Source organism: Juglans regia, chromosome 2 (genome assembly GCF_001411555.2).
Source record: "Juglans regia cultivar Chandler chromosome 2, Walnut 2.0, whole genome shotgun sequence".
Classification (NCBI taxonomy): domain Eukaryota; kingdom Viridiplantae; phylum Streptophyta; class Magnoliopsida; order Fagales; family Juglandaceae; genus Juglans; species Juglans regia.
The window spans coordinates 3,325,230-3,350,043 of NC_049902.1; the positions used below are offsets into that span (position 1 = coordinate 3,325,230).

Consider the following 24,814-nt stretch of genomic DNA (forward strand, 5'->3'; position numbering starts at 1 on the left):
CCAGAAACCCTAGCCCTAGCCTGCCCCAATCTTGTTCATCCAGAAACCCTAGCCCTAGCCCGCCCCGACCTCGTTCATCCAGAAACCCTAGCCCTAGCAATCTCGTTCTTCCAAAAACCCTAGCCCTAGCCCGCCCCTTCCTGTTCATCCCGAAACCTAACCCAAGCGGTAATATTGTTGGGTCAAAGGTAATATTGATATTGAATTTATTATTTGTTGTCAAATCTTTGATGGGGCAGATTGTAGATTTACTCTGTGAAGTTATTTTTTAGTTTATTTGAACAAGTATGAGATTCTGATATTCCTATGGTAATTGTTAGGTCAGAGGATAGATTGAGATTGAATTTTTGTACTGTTGTCAAATTTTTCATGGGGTAGATTCTGGATTTACTCTGTGAAGTTGTTCTTTACTTTATTGTTTTTGAACAAGTATGAGGTAATATTGAGAGGTAATATTGAACATGTATGAGTGGATCAATTTATTGTTTTTGTTCCTATGGTAATTGCTAGGTCAGAAGTAATATCTCTTGATTGAATTTATTTATTTATTTATTGTTGTCGAATTTGTCATGGGGTGGCTTAACGTGGATTTATTCTTTCACCTAGTTATCTAGTTTATTGTATTTGAACAAGTATTGATACTATTGTAATGAAGTTATTTTTTGTTTAAAGTGACTATTGTAAGTATGAGACTACTCTGTCTCATGGGGCAGACTATTGTTTTTTGTTCATTAGACTAAGGTAACAAGTAAGTAGTTACCTTTTGTTCTCTACTTTATTCTGTGAAGTTGTCCTCTAATTTTTGTTCAATATATTTTCTGGATTTTGATCCTCACCCCAGCTTCTGTTTGTTTGTTCTCCTGTTTATTGCCTGTCTATTGTAATGTTGACAGTTATTCTAGAATTTCAACTCTGTCCTTCTGTTATTTTCCTTATTCAAATGAACAAAAATTCTGGCAGCTTAGATTACAGAAGTTGGGGTTTTTTTTCTCCTTCTAATGCTATGGTAGGCTAGGTATAACTACAACATGCAGTGACACCATTGGTTTCAGTGACCCTTAAGTTTTCATAAATATGTATCTTTTGATATGTGTGCCTTTCCACTGTGCTTATTGTTGAATATTAGAATGTCGTCATAAGCTCTATCTTCTTCATCCTCTGGTATACGCACTTGTCAACCATTGTGTTTCTGCGATCTTCAAGCTACATTCAGATACTCAAATACTCCCAGAAATCCAAGACGACAATTCTTTGGGTGTCCAAATTATAACACGAAGGTAACTACATCACTTGTAATGTAACATATTTAATAAATTGTTTGCAAATTAAAAACATCTAACATTTTTTTATATATGTTTGCAAATATCAGGGATTACCATATTGCAATTTTTTCAAGTGGGTAGATGGTGATCAATACATGCAGCTGGAATTACAAGATAGAAAAAATGAACTATTAAGGAAGGAGAAAGAGGTCGATGAGAGACTTCGTGATATTGAGAAGAGGGAGATTGAGCTCCGTAAGAGGGAGGATGAGATTGAGAAGAGAGAGATGGTGCAAGATGGTCGAGATGAGGAGTTTTTGAAGGAGTTGATGCTCTTTGAGAAAGAAGCTGGAATAACACGTTCATGGACGCTTCTTCGGTTATCTTGGGCTTTTGTAGTTGTTGTTTGTTGTTGCTTAGTGAGTTGGTAGTGGTTGTTTGTTGTTTCTTAGTTTGAATGTGTAATTAAAGTGTTACAAGTCATTTTGGTTGTTTAGTCCAAGTGCGATATGATAGCTATGTAAATTCAGCAATTGCCATTTTGCCTCTGTAAAATTCAGCAAGTACCATGTTACAAGTCATTATGGTTGTTTATAATGCATGTAAAATTCTTCAGGACTATGTAAACTTTGTAGTAGCAACAAGCATCTTTAGAGCTATTTCTTGCTTCAGAAATAAATGCACCATAAATCCAACAAGACTAATTCTTATAAATGCACCAGAAATAATAATATTTTTTTTTTCCTTAATTTGAATCAAGCACGTGCATGCTTAACTAATAATGTAAAAAGGGAACACTGGTTTTGACCCACCTATGTAATAGCAGTTCGTAGATAGTCTTGTAGTATGAATTAATACATGATACGTACTCCTAACTTACTATAAGATAATATACCATTAAAAAGTAGTACTTATATAAGTAATTTTAATGACATGTCATCCATATTTTTGGAATATCTAATACTTAATCCTTCAGAAACTCACTTATTTGGATTTAAATATCTTAAAACTCTTTATTCTAGAATTTAGAGTGGAAGAGAGATGCATAGATAAAAAAGATTATATAGTGTTTGTGGAATATTTAATATTATTTGTGAAATTCACTTAAATAGTTATAAATGCGAAATATCATACTTTACCTATCTATCTCTTCCACTTTAGTTACTGGAATTTGGAGAACCAAATATCACTTTTACAAATGCGCGCCTAAAAGAGAAAAACTTCTCAAGTTATTGTCTGATTTTATCAATCTTAAGTGAAAGAAAAATAAACAATGAAGATAGTCTTATATTTATTTTTTGAACAACATCAAATATTCGATAATTGTACCATTTTAAAATATTCAAGCTCAATAAAATTTCTTAAAAAAAATGAAGTGCAAACGAGATGAGGTGAGAAAATTTATTTTTTTTAATTATAGATCTCACTATTTTAGATAAAAAAAAATGTATATTATTTTATTTAGATATTAAAAGAAAAAATTATTTTAAATATTATGGTCTGCTTGAATACATAATTACTTTTTAATATTCACAAATTATTTTATTACTATTTATAAATAATTTATCAGTATTCACATATTATTTATTATTATTTATAAATTATATTATTATTATTTATAAACCCTCAGACGTATAAATGAAACCGAGAAATAGGATTTCATGCAATTAAAATTTGTTTATTAACAATAATGAAATGAATTAAGATAATTTATAAATAATAATAAAATTGTAATGAACCTTGTTGGTTGGCTGTTTGTATTAAGGAAAATTGATGGTGTAAACACAGAAGAGCTGCTACAATGGGGACTCAGAGTGCATGCAAGATGTTTCATAAAAGGTAGAAGAGAATATTACAAGTGTATTGCTACGGGAATCTTCGAGGGTTCCCAACCTCCATACAAAGTACTCCAGTTCTACAAAATTCCAGATCCCTCGCACTCTCCCTTCCCCTTGGCTATATACTATCAAGCAACTGGAAAATATGAAGGCCATAGGCCAGACCAACTAAGGCCATGGGTCAGGCCAACTCTAAGTAATTAAAAAGAGTCCAATTAAGTCCTATAGTAAAGAAACTATTATTGTAAATGAACTAGGCCCAAAAAATATTCAGAAGCCCATCGAGCAAGCCCAATCTAATTGGGTTCATTACATTGCCTTTCCCTCCAAAAAACCTTATCCTCAAGGTTGGAGCATTAATAACTTGAGGCCCTTTCTTTCAAATACTGGAGGGCAGTGGCGTTCCATGAAACTAAGTCGATGAACACCATACTTCTTCCACCTCCTTGGATCTTGGGAGATTGGACATCACTTGCAACATTCTTAGTGTCATACCTGCTCTTCTCATAACAAAATATCCCATCAAGATAAAAGGAACATCCGCATAGCACCAAAAACATGATTGACATGGGAACAAGCCTCAAACTTTTGTCCCCTTGGGGAGTTGGTTTTCCATCTTTATGTTTCATGATCCTTGAAGTGTAAACTATATTGCCTTTCCCGCCAAAAATCCTTGACCTCAAGGTTGGAGCATTAATAACTTGGGCTTCATATTCCATAACATCCCAGCCATCACAATATATTTCAACAAGGTTTCCTTCATTTCCTCTATCAAAAGACTAAAAAACCACTTTAAGTGGCAATATGTCAAACATATAGTGAGCAAAAAAATTTATTCTCCTTACATTTCTCAGCAAACTCACCCACGTTGCCTTCCTGATCAATGTTCCTCCACCCAAATGCAAGCTCACAAATATCCTTACATACCAACCCAAGAGTAGATTCAATCTTCTCACAAAACCTTAAGGCTACACATAGAGTTCCAGGCACTGAACCATTGGAATACATTAGATACACCCAAGGATTGAGAAACTGATGTTTCTTCTTGTGAGTTGGACTATCATCCACTGCATTTCGATTTTCAGCTCCCATATCAAACAATGCCATATCTCCATCTTCCAAGGTCCTATCATTTGGAGCCGCTGCATGCCCATAATGAAGCACATCACTATTTTTACCAATAGCACAAATACATGTGTATGAGCAGTGCCTACACCCACCATACATGTAGGTGTGGTGAAGAAACACGCTTTCCAATTGATACTCTTTCATTCCCACTCTAGTTTTTTTCATAACCTCAACATGAACTTCGGAGCTTATATCATTGGCATACTGGATAACAGCAAGCTCCAGCTCTAACTTCCAAACACGGCATTCAATCAAAATGGGATGCAAGGTTTCCAAATCCGTCTCACACTTGTCCACACCCTCAAACTCTACTGGTTTTGCATATTGATTGCTGTCGGTATTGAGCCCATGCAATAGAAACAACAAGGTTTTCCTAGATCCATGGAATTGGTCATGTAAAACTCTAGCAATCTCATCTGTGTAGTATACAACGCTAACTAGGTATCTTTCCTTGAAGTATGATGGTGGTTTTATTTCTTCCAACCAAACAACATAATCTGTAGATAAGCGAGGAGCAAATAGGATGGACTCTCCAGTCAATATGTCAATAGCTCCATAGAAGCCTGGTCCTCTGACTTCAAATAGGTAAGCAAAGTAACTCTCTTGCCTGAAGAGTTCGATGTGGTCAGTGTCGTTGCGCAATTGCTCCTCGCCACCTTGGAGGAAGACAAAGCCGTGGAGAGGACGAGATAACTCGGAGAGATGGTGGCGTAGAGATTTCAGGAGCTTCTCTTGGTTGGTGAAGTGGAGCTCCATCGGTACTTGCGGCGGAGAGAGAGACGACGAAGACATGGAGATCGCTTCTCTCGCTTTCTCCATTGATGATTCTCCTTTCTTTCTCCTCTTCCAACTAGCTTCATTGTAGTTCTGCTCGTGCATGATTATGATCCCACCAATCAACCTCAAGATCGAGTTATTCGCAATCACCGAATCTGCTAAGCATTCCTTTAGACTAGAGATAATCGACTCCTTGTTATCGGGGCTGGAGAGATAGAGTACGAACAATTTTACGGGTTGGAGAGGGGTAGCTACGTAGTCATCGATCTCGTTGATGACGAGCTGGCAGCTCTCGAGGGCAACGTAAGAGCAGTAGACGAGCCAGTCGCGCTTCACAGCGTCATCAGGAAAAAAATTGGGGACCATAACGGCATTGAAGGAGAGAACTGAAGAACCATATCAAAGAAGAACCGAGTGTGGATTCATGCGATTGTGGCCGTCGATCACTATACTAACCGTGTTCCTGTCCTCTGCTTCTTCTTGGATTGGAAATTTCTGGATCTCACCAGCCTGCTTAGCTATCTCAGAGAAAAGGTTGGATTTCTTGGCTAGCTCCACCACTGGTGCCTTTTCTTGTCCCTTCTCCACGAGTACATCTTCATTCTTTGCTCCATTTTCTTTTGTCGTCACAGTTTCCTTCACTTCTGGGAATTCTTCTGATTCGGATTTTTCACTCATCATATCAAGAAGAAGATAGCCATCATCAAATACCGTCGTCTCTCTCAACATAACATCATCTTCTAAAAGAATTCCTCTGTGTCTCACTTGTTGTTGCTCTAATGGATAGATATCTCTCCCGTAAGCATACTCGATATTGAGCTTCACATAGTAAATGGTGAAGGAAGCTTCAACCAAGACCTTTAAATTTTTTCCGTTTGAACATTTCACTGTAAGAACTATTTCTCCAGAATCTCTATAGGATTCATCATGGAGGGCACGGTGATAATTCTGAAAACATATTTGGAGTTCTGCATTACTCAAGTCCATGGCAAGATCGTTGGCTCTGGATACCAATTGTAATGAACCTTGTTGGTTGGCTGTTTGTATTAAGGAAAATGGATGGTGTAAACACAGAAGAGCTGCTACAATGGGGACTCAGAGTGCATGCAAGATGTTTGATAAAAGATAGAAGAGAATATTACAAGTGTATTGCTACGGGAATCTTCGAGGGTTCCCAACCTCCATACAAAGTACTCCAGTTCTACAAAATTCCAGATCCCTCGCACTCTACCTTCCCCTTGGCTATATACTATCAAGCAACTGGAAAATATGAAGGCCATAGGCCAGACCAACTAAGGCCATGGGTCAGGCCAACTCTAAGTAATTAAAAAGAGTCCAATTAAGTCCTATAGTAAAGAAACTATTATTGTAAATGAACTAGGCCCAAAGAATATTCAGAAGCCCATCGAGCAAGCCCAATCTAATTGGGTTCATTACAAAAATTTATAAATTAAAGTTTATGAATGATAATAAATGATAATTAGATTTGTTGAGATCACGGAATCCAAACTATGTCTAAACCGAATCTCAGTTCAGGGTCTTGTTTTGGGTCTAGAAAAAAGTTAATTTGTCTTTTCACTTTGTTTATTCTATTTGACCGTTGAACAAAATTTTTATTTATTTATTTTATAATTAAAGGTATTGATATATTTTTTTTTATTTTTTAAAAATATTTAAATATATTAAAATAATAATAATAATAATAATCAAAGAGAAAAAAACGTTGGGCGGTAGCGTAAGAGTGGGGCGGAGAATTGCCCCTGTCGTTAAGTCAGCCGAAAAAGGTCCATCACGCCGACCTTCTTGAGACCTTTGAATCTTTGATTATATCCACACCCGACAACACCCGACAACACGTTTCACGTGTTGAACATTCTCATTAGATTGATTAAATATATATTTAAATTTTAATTATGTAATAATAAAATATTATTATTTAAATAATTAATTATTTTATTTTATTTTTATCACATTTTATAATTTTATTAATTAAATATTAATAATAATTATATTCTAATTAAATTAATATTAAAAAAAGTATTATGAATGTTAATAATAATTATACACTAATTAAATTAATATTAAAAAAAGTATTATTAAATGTTAACAATAATTATATTTTAATTAAATTAATATTTAAAAAGTAGTATTAAATGTTAATAATAATTATATTCTAAATATTAACTGTTAATTATATTCTAATTAATTTAATTTGTTTGCTTAGAGTGAGAAATTAATATTTTAGTATTTGATGAAACAATTGTAGTTAGTTATATTTGGTGAAGCACTGTAACTGAAATCTAAATTATTTTAGAGATGTATAATCTAATGCAGGATCTTTTTGACACAGATTATCTAAATTTTAACCATCCTTCAAATTTTGGCCAAGCCAATGAAGATACTCTTAAACGTTCTCCTCCTACCTTTTTTCATTAATAGGATTCAAATACTTTTTTAATTTTCTATAAAAAGTTAAGTATATTTCTGATTTTAATTTATTTCATATATTTAAATATATTTTAATAAAACACATATTTTTAAATAAAATCCACTCAAACATTTTAGAACATTGATGAGCAGATTTTTCCTTTTTGGCAGGTTTGGGGGTGGGATGAGACATAAAATTCTCGTCTCATCTCATCTTATCATTACACATTTTTCAAATTCTCATACAAAATATATTAAACAATTCAACTTTTTCAAATCTCAATTCAATTTTTTCAAATCTCAAAATAATAATAATACTAAAACATAATATTTTAAACGCTAAAATAAAATACAAAATTCTCATCTCACCTTCCAAACTTGCAATCAAAAATCATATTTTTCTGAAATTTTCTTTAAATTTTACTCATATTTCTAAAAGCACCTGCATCCTACTCTCTTTTCTCTCTATTATATTAAAATAATATTTATCTATTATTTCATTATTATTATTTTTTTGTCACTTTCTTTTACAATCTTAACTAGTTATTCTTTTATATTTTCCCTTTTGTTTTGAATATTACTTTCTTGTGAATATTTTAAACAAAAATTTAAATTATTTTTTGCAAGTACGATAATATATTCAAAATTATTATGTTTTTTTAAAATAATATATCTTTTTATCAAAATTTGCCTTTTCCAACCATAATATTTTATAACGGTTAAATTTTAAAAACTAGTAGGGATTTGAAACAAATAATTAAAAACGGAATAAAAAAAATCTAGAAATATATAATTATGAGGAAATTGAAATAGTATATAGCACTGTACAAATGTGTGTTTGGTAATAAAAATTACTTAAATGTTTAGTAAAAATGACTTTATTTAATATTATTGAAAGATAAAAAATTTGATTTTTATGATATTTTTTCTAGTTTTGAAGAGAGAGTGGGAATAAAAATATATCTAAATATATTATTAAATTCAAAATCAAAAAATTAAAAACTGTTTTAGACTTGCTATAGTTGCTCCCAAAATTTAGGGAGCAACTGTAGCTTGGGGAGCAACCGTAGCAATCCTAAAATCAAAAGTTAGTTTTGGGAGTGAGATGTAGCCACTTTTCTAACGAAAAACAGAGCTACCAAGTGGGGAAAAATATATAAATATAAATATAAAACTTATGCAAATATTGGAGAAAAAGTTGGGGATAAAGTTTGTAGATGCTGGTTTATAAGTATTTGAAGTTTGTATTGGAGAAGAAATCAAAATTGTGATCTTTTCTATTTTCTTGTAAAGCTTCGAAAGAGATGAAGTAGTAACACAATCCGTTAAGTTAAAAGTCTGTTTAAAAGCTAATAGTATCTTAGATTATTTGTGAATAGTAGTAAAATAGTTTATAAATAATAGTAAATTATTTGTGAATAAGTGTGATGTATTCTGAGCAGGTCTAAGAATAGGTGTGTTCCTAAACACAGTGTAAATTAACCAGACCTTCAGATCTTAACACAATCTCATTTAAATAATAGATATTGTCGTATCATTTGTTTTGATCCGTTTAATAATTAATTTGAAATTGATCAACATGACACGACTCATTTCAACCTGTTTCATACAAATGAATTGAACTAGCTCGCATAACTCATTTGATATGATTAAAATAATTTCACATAAAAGTTAAAACATTTATTTATTAGTAGCCACAATATCTAAAAAATACAATAAGATTACTTACTATTAACAAATATCAATATTTTTCGTATTTTAACCTATAATAAAATCAATATTATAATCTCAATAATAACAAATATGAGCATAAGTCGAGAATTACAATTTCAACAATAAAAATATGAACATATTAAGAAATACTAATATTACAGCTCAACAATAATAAAATTATAGTTTTGAAATAAAATTTAAATGAGTTATTACGGATTGATTTCGGGTTAAACAGGTTGATCCGTTACTAACTCATTTATTAATCATATTTTAACGGATCAATCCATTTTGAGTCAAACCAATTTATATTAAGTCCAAACACACTAATTTCGTATCGTGTTTGTGTTAAATTTATGGATCATGTTATATATTACCACATTCAATTAATAAAATATCAAATCATCTCTATTATGTACAGACTGTACAGTTAGAATTTAAGTCTTTAAAAATGCAAAATCAACATGCCATATCAGCATGAACAGTAAAATATTAAAAAAATTAAAATAAAGTAAGTAAAATAGAAATAAAACTAGAAATAAAATAAAGTTATAGCAATATTCATGTTGATCGATCAATGATGTCATTCATTTTCTGAAAAATGGAATTATTGTAAACTAATTGCATGAATCTTGGCCTAGTAACTACCCTACGTGCATCTAGAAGCCATGTATAATGAAAAAGTCTCAAATTGCAGCATGGATGCCGACAGGAATCCATATTTTTTGCAATTATTTTTCGGCAAAAAAATTCATGGTAATTGTCAATTTAAGGATATTCCATATGCGTTTGAGACAGTTTGAACTTCTCCACGACTGCTGGTGTGTTTACTGTTTAGGGTGGCCGTACCTGGGAATTATATACATATACATATATATATATATATATATAAATATATAGTAGGTCAAAGTAAGGTGCAAACACGTTTAACTAGTTAGTTCAAAGAGTTGTTTTATAAAATAATATGTTTTTTTACAAAACTTGTAAAAATAGTTGATGGCATATGTAGCTTAGAAGACATTGCTTCAATTTTTATACAAGTAATATAATTAATAGAATATTACAAATAAACTTTAACAAACAAATTAACTACTAAGATTAGTATTTTAACAAAATGATTAAGTTTAAATCATTAAGATAATGATATTTAATGGCGTGTTTTATGCCAAATGGGATTTATTTCCCCTTTTGTCCATGTATTTTGGTTTTGTATTATATTTTGCATGATAACTGTATAACTTCTTTGAGGATATTTCATTGTTGTGGTTTTGTTTATAAACTTCTGGTACTTATGATTACTAAGTTGTGAAATTTATTTTGTTATTTGAATGTGATTTTTTTATTATTATTATTGGACCCTTCTTTTTTGGACTAGGCTTGTTTTAGTGTGTTTTATTCTCTTTTGGGCCCAGTCCATTCGGATTTGAAGCCAAACCCATAGCTTGCAGCCCAGTCCTCCCTTTCTCTCTAAACGGTGCCGTTTTGAAATCCCGTAGCTTCCGAAGTCCCGATCCTCATCTTCTTCGATTTCAGCCTCAACTACGGTCTCCGCCATTGATGATCTACAGACTTTGAAAACGAAGGTTTGCATCATCGGAAGCGGCCCAGCGACCCACATCGCTGCCATATACACGTCACGGCAAAGTTGAAGCCCATCCTCTTCGAGGGTTGGATGGCCAATGGCATCACCCTCGGCGGCAGTCAACCCCACCGTTTTGGCACCTAGATTATGACCGAGATCGTCAACAAGGTCAATTTTTCCACCACCCCTTTCAAAATCTTCGCCGATTCTAAGACCGTTATTGTCGAATCCATCATCGTTGTGACCAGTGTTGTCGCCAAGCAAGCTATAGCAGGCCAATAAAAGATATTATGATGATTTGATTTTTGTTTGTTTTGATAAATGTACGTACATAGGCATTATTCAATGGGAGGTATAAGAGTTGCCTGCACAGGGTAGTGGTGAACAGGGAAAATGAGAGAAGATCATTGGTTTTCTTCACCTTCACTATGCCATGTGCGATGGTGCGACCCCCATTTTCAGGAAGTCGGTGGTGTTGGAGGCCGACGGGGACAAATAATCAAAATAAGCTTTTGGGAGGATTGGAGGAGAAGAAGTGTTGTGTTGGGTCAGAAGTTAACATGAAAAACAATGGAGGTTAACGGAAAACAAGAAAATTTAACAGAAAAATAAGAAAATTTAATGTAGCAATTAGATAGCCACTTATTATAATAGAGTATATATATATATATATATATATATATGATATGATTTCACCTAATTTATTAGTGTTTTTTTGGTTGGTTTTAGACTTAAAGATGATTAAAATATTTTACTAGAAATTAATGTGAACCATGGTTCAATGTGGTGAAAAATTTTAAATGAAAGGGTGGTGCCATGTAGAGGTGTAAATTTAAATCGAAAAACCGGTCCGGACCAAACCGGACTGGTTGGTCCAGTTTTGAACTAGCCCGATCCGGAACCGGTTCCTATATTATGAAAACCGGCAGGATCCGGTCTGGTTTCGGTTCCGTAGTTTCTGGGACAGGACCGGACCAATTGGAAAATATATATATATATTAATTTTATATATTATACAAAATATATATATAAGTTTTATATATAATTATATATTATATATGAAATAATTTCATATTATAATTTATAATATAAAATTTTAATCTTAAATATGAACATTTGTAATATGTTTGATCATACGTTATTAATATAATTATATATAAGATAATGTTATTATAATTTATAAAATAAAAGTTTAATCTTAAAGAAAAAAATTTAATTGATCATATGCTTTAAACATGATATATATATATATATATATTTGAAATTGTTAATAACATTTTATTATAAGAAGTAATATTTTATTATATACTTTTTACATTTTAAAAAAAATCGAAAAACTAGACCGGACTAGACTGGAAACAAGTAAAACCGGAGGTACCGGTTTATGAGAATAACCAGGAAGTAATCAGTTTTGAAAAATGTAAAACTAGTACATACCGATTCGGTCCTTGATTTTGTCTAAAATCGGACTGGTTACAGACCTAGTGCCATGCATGGTGACTTGAATTAATAGCCAAGACCACTTGAGAAAGAGAGGCTAACCGCTGGGCTATTGCATGAAGTGTTAAAATGTTTAATGAATTAAAAACATTTTAAATGCATTCATTGGAATTGAAAAGTTATGACTTTTCACAAGTATCACTTCATTGTTTATAAACAATGGACCTCATACACGAATTTAAACAATGCAAATTCTCTAGAAGTTTAGAGAATCACTTCCTCCTTCATTTTGTGTCTTTTTTTTTTTGGTTATTTTATATTGAAAAATGTTATATCCACAAAAAGATTTTACAAAAGTAAATTAAAAAACTGACGTGGATTTATATGATAAGTTAGATTTACTTTCTAATAAAAATAACATTATAATATGACGCAACGCATCAAGTCACGTCAGTTTGTAAAATCTTTTTGTGATTCAAACATTTCTCTTTTATATCAGATTCGAAGTTCTCATTTTGTGTGCACTGAAAAAAAGATTAATGAAAAGCGACGTTAATATTGTATCTTAGGAGTAGATTATCAAGAATTCTAATGCATCTTAAGTTTTGGAGGCGACATAATCTTATATTCTGAAAAAAGTGTCAATCATAAAATGCCTCAATATTGGATTCTCTCTTTTTAAATTTTACGTTATTGTTATTTTATTTATTCTCTATTTTACAAAGCTTATGCACATATATTTTTCATATCTTCCATATTTTCCCAACAATCTCTCTCTCTCTCGGGTCTCGATCGACAAATTAAAACTAAAAAAATTCATGTTTCAGTAGCGTATAAACATTGAGAAATCGAGTCCAAATGAATATTTGAATCCTATATATATTATATATATATATATATATATATATGTTTTACTTGGCTTATCACTCATTAAATGGCAAAAGATATGCTCTATATATACATATATATATATATATATATAAACTAGTTATTATTAGTTACATTATTATATATTACTTGCATGTCATGTACATGATCAAATATATATATATATATATATATATATATATATATATATATATCTATCTCTCCCTCTCTCTCTCTCGAGCAAGTATACATGGAAAGCTGATTAGAAAAAAAAAAAATTATGGATGGATAGCTTGTTATTATCAAAGTCAATAATTAAGATATTAGATAGGGTTATATATATATATATAGATTCCGTTATCCTTTATCACGCGGCAATAATTGGCATATATATATATATATATATATATAACCCACTCGACACTCCACATTTTTTTTAATTTTTATTATTTTATCAAATATTTATTATATAAATAATGAATAGAAAATTTGAAATAATTTAAAAAGAATAAACTCAAAAAAAAATATTTTAAAAAAATATTAAAAATTTAAAAATTTTAAAAAATATGGAGTGTGGTGAAAGTTGTGTAGCAAAACTCAATTTTTAAAGTTTAAAATTCTAGAAGGGTAATCAGATTAATTGACCTCATTAATCTTCTTATGGATGCAACTGAAAAAAAAAAAGGGTTCACATTATTCATTATTGTGCCCACAGTTTTTAGGCGTTGTTTGGATTCGAAGATCACTTCAGAACATTTCAACTCTTCCCAACAAACTCTCTCCAAACTTTTTATTTGTTTTCATATAGGACAAAATAGCTTATATTGCTTTTTACTTTTCTATGCAACTAGTATAATAAATGCAAATGAAGACTCACGCGTTCACCCAGCCCTCCTTCACACGGGTGTAAAATAAAAAATTATTTTATATATAATAATCAAAATTATTATTTAACGATTTTGGAAACAATTTAAAAATAATTTTTAAAACAATTTTTTGTAATCAATTTGTATTTAATATTTTACAAACAAATTCCGTTAGAAAAAAATATTGTAATCCAGAAAATATTATTATAAAATATATTATAAAAAATAAAAAATTGGGTAGATAATTTATAAATTATTATTACTTAAGGATAAATATATTTATAAATAAAACAAATTTATTAAAAACACTATGCAATAATTTGTGGGACCCACATCTATCTTATCTCCAAAAAGTTAAAACCATCTCAACTCACTTCCAATCCAAAAACCATCTCACCTCAACTCATCTCAATAATTTCACTACTATTCACAACCCATCTCAACTCATCTCAACTCATCTTCGAATCCAAACGACTAATTTTCGGTGGGTGAAATAATTAAAAAATATAAAAAATTAGCCAAAACATGATTGTCTTAGTTAAGAAGTTAGTAACAGTAACACATGATGCACCGACTCATGTACGGTGAAGAAAACAAAGACAACCGCCCGGCTAATTATGATGGTTTCAAATAAGGAAAAAACTTCAGGCCGGATGGGTTTCAAACCTATTTTCACACCCAACCAATAAGACAATAACATGTAGGCATTCTATAGAAATTCTCATTACACCCGCATACACCCCAAAACGTCTCATTCTCCTTCTTTCTCCCCCTCCCTCCCGCATCTGCAAGACACACGATACCAAAAGCCCCCCCCCCCCAAAAAAAAGTACAAAGCCAAAGCTCCCTCTCCCTCCCCCATCTGCGCTCGATGCCGACGGAAGGTAGCCCTTGCAAAATCGTCTTCTGTTTGAAGCTCCCTCACGCCGAAGCTCTCTCTCCCACCAGAAACGAAAAGAAAACAAGTTCTGAACAGTAATTCTTCAAACAGTGCTTGATCAGATCCCATTGCAGTCACTGATGCTCTTGAAAAACTTTAAATGAAGGGTTTAAATCACCCACATGGTTCATGTGTTTTGCGCAGTAATTGCTTGCCTGCCTCATCAAAATGAATGCTACCCATGTGCATTTGCTGCTTTTCCCCATTCCCCGCCGACCTAAATACCCATTTTGGCATATTTTTGAATTTCTTGATACTGTAGCCAATTTATAGAGAATGACATTATATTTTTCAAAATTTTTTTAAAAGGGTATCTTTATAAAATAAAATTTATACATGTTTCTATCATTTTCATACATACCCATGCATTACACTGATAGTGATGAAACTTGAGCAGTTGTGTGCCTCAGTTTTGTTATGCAACCCAAAACCAGATGCAGCATCTCGGTAGATTCTGAGATCAGGGGAAAACAAGGAATTAATCCAACTTGGATGGGGGGATGGACCTCTTGAGAGTGACTCTCCCTAAGGAACCTGTCCGGAGATTATTCCAATTTGTAAATGAAATTCTCCTGTTGATTTCTCAGTTGGGGAAGGAAAGGGGAGAAAGGAGGGGGGAGGCGTTTTGGGTACATGCGACTGTAATGAGAATTTCTATAGAATGTCTACGTGTCATTATTTTATTGGTAGGTGTGAAAATTGGTTTCACACCCGTCCGGCCTGAAGCGCGACTCTTGGAATAAAGCACCGATCTTCTTTATTTTTTGGAACTCTGCTACAGCCACATAGGACTCACCGAAAGGCAAAAAAAAAAATTTTTCAATTATTTTTTTAAACACTTGAAATATTTTTAAAATATATAAAAAAATCATAAGTTTATTTAAAAATATTTTCTTAATTATTAAATTAAAAAAATAAAATAAAACGCAATTCTGGAAAAATTTTCGATAAAAAGTTTATCTGAAATTAGTATTTCCTTTATTTTTTTTGAAGATTTCATTTATTGATGTGACATGACTTGTAACACAACTTGTGAAAGAAATTGTGTTCCGTTAGATTATTACGGTATATAAAGTAAAGATGGTAATATATGACACGATTTATTAATCTAATATAGATACGACACGATAAAAATGAGTTAAGATTAAGTTTTAACGGATTCGGATCAAAACGAATTGACTCTTTAAGACACGATTGCTTAACGGGCTGATAACGGATAACGGGTCAACTTGTTTTGACTCGTTAAGAAAGTTAAACTTACATTTATATCCTTATACTTAAAAATAAACTCGTTGGGATTTTAATTTCGATATTTTTATTATTTGGATTATAATTTTAAACTTGTAATTAGTTTTATTTTTTTTATAGATATTGTGGTTTTAACATTTATATAAAATCATACTAAACTTAATTAAGTTAAACGGGTTAATTTCAGGTTTGTTCAACTCATTTATATAAATGAGTCAAAATGAGTTGACATTATACAACTCATTATGTTAATGGATTGTATTGGGGTTTGAGATTTTGACACAATAATGTTAACGAGTTGAATTATGATTGATTCATATAGTATAATATACATATTTTGACACGATACGAATACGACCTGTTAACACAATTAAACACCCCTAACATGCAATAATCTTGAAATTAAGTAACTCTCAATTTGCGGGGTGATTTGTGACCTTCATCTCCTGTATATTTTGAACAGACCAGCCAGCCATTCATTTCAATTGGAAATTAGAAACTCTTTGTGTCGGCATCTCCAACACATGCAAGATCTTATATTGATGAATACCATCGATCATAATTGAACATATCTGTCTTCGGCCAATATATATAATTGTATTAATTTATTATATCTTTTCCATGCATCACATGTTTAACGTATTCCCTATTGATAGTGCTGCTGCATTTCTAATACGAGAGATATGAATTTTAAGATGTATATATCAATTAAAATAACACGTATGATAAAAGTAAAGATAATCATAAATTTATGCAAAAATTTTTACAATTTATTATAAATATATTTTAAAAAAATGAAGAAAGCAAAAAATATAAAATTATTGAACACACAACAAATCTAATATTTAAAATTAACTAATTATATTGAAATCATAATAGGACATGCATTACTCCACTGGTTATAAGACCAATTAGACATGTACATAATAATAACAACAATAACAATAATAATAAATTAAAATAAAATAAGATAATAATATTTTTAATTTTTTCAAAAAACTACATAGATGTAAGCATTGTTGGAATGATAAAATGTAAAAAGAGAATATTAATTTGAAATTTAAAAAAGTATAATGTTTTTTTTTTCAAATGAAAATATTATTAATTTAGAAAGTGATTTATTATGATTCGTAATTATGAGAAATAATATGAAGACAATTATTATTTTTTTGAAATGATATCCTATAGTAATAAAATATTATTCTTTAATTATTAATATAATAGTGTATCATGTCTATTTATACGTCTTCATTCAGTCTCAAGAAGATATTTTTAGTTATTAAAAGTTAGAAATACCTTTCACATCATCAATAAGAAAATTTTTGTGGTAGGTAGCGCCAATTAAGGAATTGATATAAAATCAAATATCAGAAGAACCAAGTAAAATAAAAGAGTACGAAAACATAAGAAAAATAATATTTGCAATTTGAGGTGTTGGGACTTGGGAGATCATGGCAAATTTGAAAGAGTTTTGTTACACAACTTCTATTACATTTCATATTTTATATTTTTTTAAAAATTTAGATATTTTTTTAAAATATTTTTTGAGTTTATTCTTTTTAAATTATTTTAAATTTTTTATTCATTATTCATATAATAAATATTTGATAGAAGAAAAAAATAATAAAAATTAAAAAAAAATATAGAGTGGGAGTGTGAGGAGATTGTTAAGATTTATTCAATTAGAAATTTCTAATTAAAAATAATACAGTACATAAAATAAAATAAAATAAAATAATTTAAAAATATTGTTCAATATTGTAAAAGGCTGCATTGAAAACTGAAGTTTATTTTTAAAAGGCTGCAATTTTTTTAATGCAACAGAAATGTTATTTTAAAATATGTTTAATAGATGTTTTTTATAGATAAAAGAGATGAAATAAGTTAGATAAGAACATAATTAAAGATTCTCTATAAAAATTAAAGTACAAACTTCGACAACATTATTGGTATTAAGTGGGAGTCTCATTTAATCTATACTTGCAATTTCACACATACAATTACATACTCACATGTTAGCTATTGAAATTGTAAAAATTAAAATTTAAAATTTGAGATTTCAAGTTAAAAATGAAATAATTGACAAAATGCAACTTGTTGGCAATATTATACTACAGCAAGATTATTAATGATGACTATAGTCGTTGCTAGTTTTATAATTATCGTCACAATTACTTTCTCATTTGTTGGAAAACTCTACCACTAGTGTATTTGCGACCAATATTTGTTGGAAAATTCTACCACTAGTGTATTTCCTTAATCACTACGTAAAAAAAAAAAAAAAAAAAAAATTCGAGACATATTTTCGAGATATATCTTCGAGACATTTAGCATTTCTGATTAGGTAATTGCCTATTACTCTATTGGAAGAAGGTCCCAAAAAAAGTCTAAAAGTATAATTTTTTTAAAAAGGATTATATACTTAATTAAGAAAATTAATTAATCCAATAAGATAACTTCAAAAGTATTAAATAGATATTATGTCATTATTAATTTCAAAAGTTTCTCATATAATAATTATTTTAAGTACTTTCTTTCTAAGAATACACTTTTCTTTCGTCTTTATTAGTTTAATATATAATGTGAAAATTATAAATATCAAAATTTAATTTTCGAATGTTCATAAAATTTTTTTGTATAATCTTTGAAAAGGTAAGGGCTTACTTTTTTCTAAATGTATAGGTTATTTATAGAACTTTATTGATAATAATGATTATAATTGCTTTCAAGGCTCTTTTATATATTAAGAATATTTTAAAATATCTGTGAATAGTAGTGAAATAGTTTGAGTTAAGATGTTTTATTAAATTTTGAGAATATATACCTAAGAACAGTTCTGTTCCCAAATGACCCGAAGATAGTATGAAGCACGTCTTATAAAATTAGATTTGATAAAATATTCTAATCGACATTTTTTTTTTATAAGAACAAAAATCCTTCCTATGAAAGAGGTGTGGATCAATAATTTTCAAATAAAGATTCAGTACCTAAATTAGTTGAAAATGTATTATAAAATCTTAATCAGTAATTTTACTTGGCAAACTATTGAAATTATTTTTAAATAAAAATGGAATGTAAAAATTAAAATTAAAATAATTTAATTTAATTTCCCCCCGGCCCCCCCAAGGCGCCGGAACCATAGAGCTGGGGCCCTGGAGCCTGCATGCCATTCACACCAGAACACACTCGATCAAATTTACTATTCGGCTTAATTTCACAACGGATCTTTCCTGTGAAGTTCCACTCACTTGCTTTTGTGCTTCCTACGTTTCTTTAATTTCCCTTAATTGCAAAATTCAAATCTTTTTTTGTTTTATCTCCATGCCCATGCCCATGAAAGCCGCCTGACTTCTATAAAAACTAGTCACACTTCGAACTCAAAACCATCAGCTTACAGATCGAGCTTAAAAGAAAAGAGAGAAGAATAGAGAGAGAGAGAGAGAGATCAGAGTGATCATATTGGAGGGTTGAAAATGAAGAAGACAGGCAGTAATCATGATGCAACGAAGCCTAATAGAAAGACAGTGGAGAGGAACAGAAGAATCCATATGAAAGGGCTATGCTTTAAGCTTGCTTCTCTTATTCCTGATCTCCAAAACATCAAACCCTCCAGGGTACTCACATCTAATTATTCACTATCTATCTTTAGTTGAAGATATGATTTTCATGCTTGCAGACTAAACGCATTAACTTTTTTTTTTTTTTTTTATCTGCTCTCTCGAATTCATGGAAACTCCATTGGAAATTAAGCTTTGTTTCTTTTTTGGTTTCAGAGATCGTGAGCTAATCTCACTGACTTTTTCTGTGCCAAGAAGCTTGCTGATAGATGACCTTTTCTTACTGTTGATGAGCAGTAATTAGCAATAATAGAGATATGCTTTTTAAGTTATAGGAAGACATTCAGCTTATATATATATTTATAAACAAACTACATATATAAATATATTAGTTTTACCTCATATTGATTAATCTACGCGGTCTCCAGCTTTCTTTTTCTTTAGTTAATTATATAACTTAGAAGAGATCATATTCAAGTACCCAGATGATCTGTTAATTTCAGTACAGCTAGCTAGTTTAATTTGGTTAAGTACTAATTATTTATTTTCTATATTATATGTTTCAGAACATGGTTTCACAGCAAGATAAGCTTGATTACGCCACCCGCTATATCACCCAGCTGAGAGAAAGAATAGAAAAGTTAAAGCGTAAGAAGGAACAAGTTGCAGTGAGTTTAGGTACTGGTAGCTGTAATATGATTGATGACACGGGGAATGGCTCATGGCTTCCTGTTGTTGATTTAAGAGACTTGGGTTCCAGTATAGAAGTGATTTTGATAAGTGGGTTGCAGAAGAATTTCATGCATGAAGTTACTTGTATTCTTCAGGAAGAAGGTGCTGAAGTTGTCAGCGGTAGCTTTTCTACTGTGGGTGATAAAATTTTCCACACAGTTCATGCTCAGGTATATATCTATATATACAACATGATCTTAATTAAATGCTAGTAATTCTTTTGTGATAATTATTTTCTTCGATCCCAATCATCATTTCTGTTTGATGATTTTTCCAGCCGAAGATTTCTAGAATTGGGGTTGAGACTTCAAGGGTATGGCAAAGATTGCAAGAACTAAAAAACTGAGTGGGTTTCTGCATGCAAATCTTACTAGTTTCTCATCAGAGCTAGCTGCTAGCATTCAACAACAGTACTTAATTAAGCCTGTTTGTTCACTATTTGTGTGCAAGTTATATGTCTGCCATATATATAATATATCTATATATATATATATATATGTATGTGCTACCTAGATATTTAAGGTCCGTATATGATCTTATTGAAGTTCTTGACCTCGATCTTGTGCGAGCATAAATTAATTCAAGACAAATTATTAAGTCACATCTTGAATCCTTTATTGATATTGTTAATTGTATTTGTTTAATGTAATCTGAAATCAAGAAACTATGAAAAGTTCCCCAATTATATATTATCTGATTCTTCTTAATTCTAATAAACTTCTAAATGATAATATGTCAGTCCAATCATTAGTACGTACTAGTTGTTGATCAAATTTTACTTTTTTAACTAAATAAAAATATATAAAAATTAAAAAATAATAATCAACTAATGATCTTGAGAAGCGAGATACTGACAATGAATTAGCTCCTAAAGAGAAATGACATTTGTATTCTATTAATCTTGTATATATATATCAAGAAGAATATTAAAAGGCTTTATCAACTAGCTATTAATTACATGGATGCGTACATGTGCATGTTTTTTTATCAGTTCTTCGATCAACAGGAATACGTAGTGATCATCATGAATTTAATGCCAAATAAATTTGAAAGTTTTATAGTTATCTGGCTATTAATCACATGTGGTCGATCGATGCACGATCCCAACCAATCAATGGTTTTTTTTTTCCCAGTAATAGTACTAGTACTGATCATGAATTTCTTATTAATTCATTTTCATTATCTGAATTTATATAAATCACCGAATGTTTTCAATTTATAAGGCTTTACACACACATATTAATATATATATATATATATATATATATATATAATTAAACTACTTAATTAGATCTTCGGCCTTCATGCAGCAATATTTTTGAGGCACTAATTAACACATCTTAATTTAACATGAAGAAATTATAAAAGTAGAGCTAGCTAGCAGCTTGTATATATAAAATATAATATTGTTCCTACATTATGTTGGAGTTACTCCTCATGACTCAGCATGCAAGCCCGATTCTTTAGCAGATAAGGATCTTCCACAACAGAAATCTCATATACAATAGTATTCAAATTTAAATATTGTGTATGGATAACATCAGTTCAAATAGATTTAAATTGTAAATGATAACATTTGTATTGAGAACCAAAACAGTTCCATACACTTCTTATTTCGTTTCATGGAATTAACATTACTGTTAATTCCTAATTAATTTAACGAATATATAATAAATAATCGTGCATACGGCGTCCAATGGCAACTACCCTTTTGTGAGATCCGGCCATTAATATCTCGAGAGCCATGAAATACTTTGATCAGAAAGTAGTATATCATTTTTTGTCTACATGTCTGCAAAATAGTTGGAGACCGAATTAAGATTGCCAGAGCTAATTAAGAATAAAGGGTCCAGAGTTTCATGTTTCATCTAGGGGTGGGTGGTGGCCCCGAACCCGTCTACCTGCCCTCCATCGGCCGGCCTTTGCTTGGGTGGCCGGGCGATCCCGATCGTCAGATGCCCGGGTGCAGGCCTCCACCTGTACCTAAGCATAGACCCTGCCCAGGCTAGGATCAGGTTTGCCCGCATTGGGTCCCGTCTGTCCGCTTAATATATATATATATATATATAATATTAAGAAAAATATTTTCTTTAATAAAACGATGTTGTTTTGATATAGAGTTCTGAATAAAATGTCCCCAGCCCTTCCTTAATTCCTCAAGTGATCCTTGTATCTCTCTTTCTCTTTCTACTCTCTCAATCTCTGTGCCACTGGTTTAGTATTTTATGGCCTCGCCTTCCTGGTCTCTCTCTCCCTCTCTCTGTCGCCCCAGCCAATATCTCTCTCTCTAATTGGTTTTTGTTTCACTGGTTTGGTTCATTAAGCCATGACTGATAGTTTTTGTCTGGTTTGTGGTTGATTATGATCTTGGTTTTTGTCTGGGTGGTGGCTTTTGGTGGTTGATTATAAATCTACGTTGCCGGTTAGTGGTTTTTTGTCTGGTGGGAAAGCAGACGGACTAGGAGCTAATCCTCCCCCTGACATGTGGACAGGGGACCCCACCCACGGGGGTGGGGTCGGAGTTCGGGAGCAAAACCTCCCCCCACCCATACCGGGGGGAATATCCCGTTTGGAGGGTGTGGGTTGCACCCTTAGTTTTAGCCTTGCATTTGGTGCTAGCTAGTTATGTCCTACGACCAATACATGCAATATATAAGCCAGCTAACAAAAATTTGTTAATTAATGATCTTAATAATGAAAAAAAAAAGGTTCAGCTAATCAGATCTAAGAAGAAAATTCAAGTTGATTTCCATTTTGATATGTATATATATATACACGAATAACATAAACTATCATATTAAGTAGTACCATATCTAGTGAGATAAAAAATTTCACGAAAAACTAGTACTCATCTCCCACTATATAAGTTAAAATACCATATCTAACTAATTTCTAATAAAATTTATAGAGAATTCTTAAAAACTCATAACTAATGCATATATTATTTATTCATCAAGTATAAAAAAAATTCATAATTGTTTTGCTAAACACATTGTACATAGGCTCCACCCAAAGTTTTATTGGTAATTTGATACATTATCTTAAGATAAACTTAAAGTATATCGATACACGTGAAACACATCCCTTTACATGGTCTTTATAATAAAATTACATACCCAATATTACATTTCCAAACAAAATCATACTACAATTCTTATAGAAATATAAATAAATAAATAGAGAAGCCACGTCATCAATATACTTGTAAGCTACACCTTATAAGCTACATCGATATGCTGAAAGTGCATGGGGGGAGTGCACTCTCTAAGGCCAGGAGTGGGATTGGTAAAAGTTTAGTGTTCATCATCTCTTTATCAACCCATTTTTCTAGTTTTATTTTTTATTTTTTGGACCACTTGATTTCATTTGGCCATAACTTACTCATTTTAAGTCCAAAACAAGCTTATGATATGTCAGAAGATAACCTATGGTTGGTTAAAATTAGGATAAAATACTTTGATCCTAACATTAACTTTAGAATTAGGGTGTTTAGCTTTTTGAGAATGTATGCAGGTGTTTTCTATTGTACGAATACTCTCAGTGTACATAGGCCATGCCTATCTTCATTCATCTTAATGAAAATTACGTTTTACTGATAAAAAAAAAAAAAAAGAATTAGGGTTTTGGATTTCCCACTCTATATGCAACAAAATTTCACCTAATATAAGGAACATGTTTATGAAATTATAAGGAATTTTTTCATGTTGAAAATTTGATGTTAAACATGTCATAGCAGAGCCTTTAATGAAATGTCTAAAACTCAAACAATTATGGCATATCATCAATTAGATAGTTTTAAACTCATTTTAAAGCATCAAACAATATGTAATCATATTCATATGGACGAAAACAAGCAATATAGGCTATGATGCCAATGTTAGATAAGGTTAATCTGAATTAATTTAATCAGAACAAAATTTCTAAAAGTCTGAATCTTTGCTCGTCTTACAGCCCACGTTAAATTGTTGTGATTACACTTTTGCATCACTTAAGAGGCTACTAGAGTCTCCCAAAATGACTTCATACTTAAAGATCAAGAGTTTAAGATGGTTGTTCTAAAAATTTATAGAGAGAGGGAAAGGTCTTTGTTTGTACATTCACTTACTTTTTCCTCACATACAAAAAACTAACATACGTAAGACTCCTATTTAAAGAGTCTCTTAATGAGGTGGTTAGTTAATTAACTCTTTGTGGTAAAGAGTTAATTAACTACTTGTGATGGGGAGTTAATTGACGTTGCTTGTAACTTTTCCACTCATGTGGACTCTACGTGGGTTTTGGGGTACCCATTTACTTACATAAATGAAACGATGGTTCAAATTAATCAACTTTAAAGAAGTTTGTTGAATTTAATTTTGAGGTACTTCAAGTAATATTCAAAATTGAAAGAGGTTTCTAGATGAGCCTTCACCAAACAGGCATGCGAAAGAGTTTGGTCCC

General features: G+C 31.1%; 2 protein-coding genes across 2 annotated transcripts; one reads left to right on the plus strand and one right to left on the minus strand.

Annotated features, from left to right (window-relative positions):
• Window positions 1–3,456: 3,456 nt before the first annotated feature.
• LOC108988489 lies at window positions 3,457–5,492 on the minus strand. The gene is made up of 2 exons (XM_035687347.1): window positions 3,964–5,492; window positions 3,457–3,866 (listed from the first exon to the last, which is right to left on the minus strand). Exons 1-2 carry the CDS (start codon window positions 5,369–5,371, stop codon window positions 3,457–3,459), a joined length of 1,818 nt encoding a protein of 605 aa, XP_035543240.1. The 5' UTR covers window positions 5,372–5,492.
• Window positions 5,493–19,557: 14,065 nt separating this feature from the next.
• LOC108988504 (transcription factor bHLH162-like) lies at window positions 19,558–20,720 on the plus strand. The gene is made up of 3 exons (XM_018961773.2): window positions 19,558–19,699; window positions 20,209–20,544; window positions 20,652–20,720. The coding sequence occupies exons 1-3, from the start codon at window positions 19,559–19,561 to the stop codon at window positions 20,718–20,720; spliced, it is 546 nt and encodes a 181-aa protein (XP_018817318.1). The 5' UTR covers window position 19,558.
• The last annotated feature ends 4,094 nt before the right edge of the window (window positions 20,721–24,814 follow it).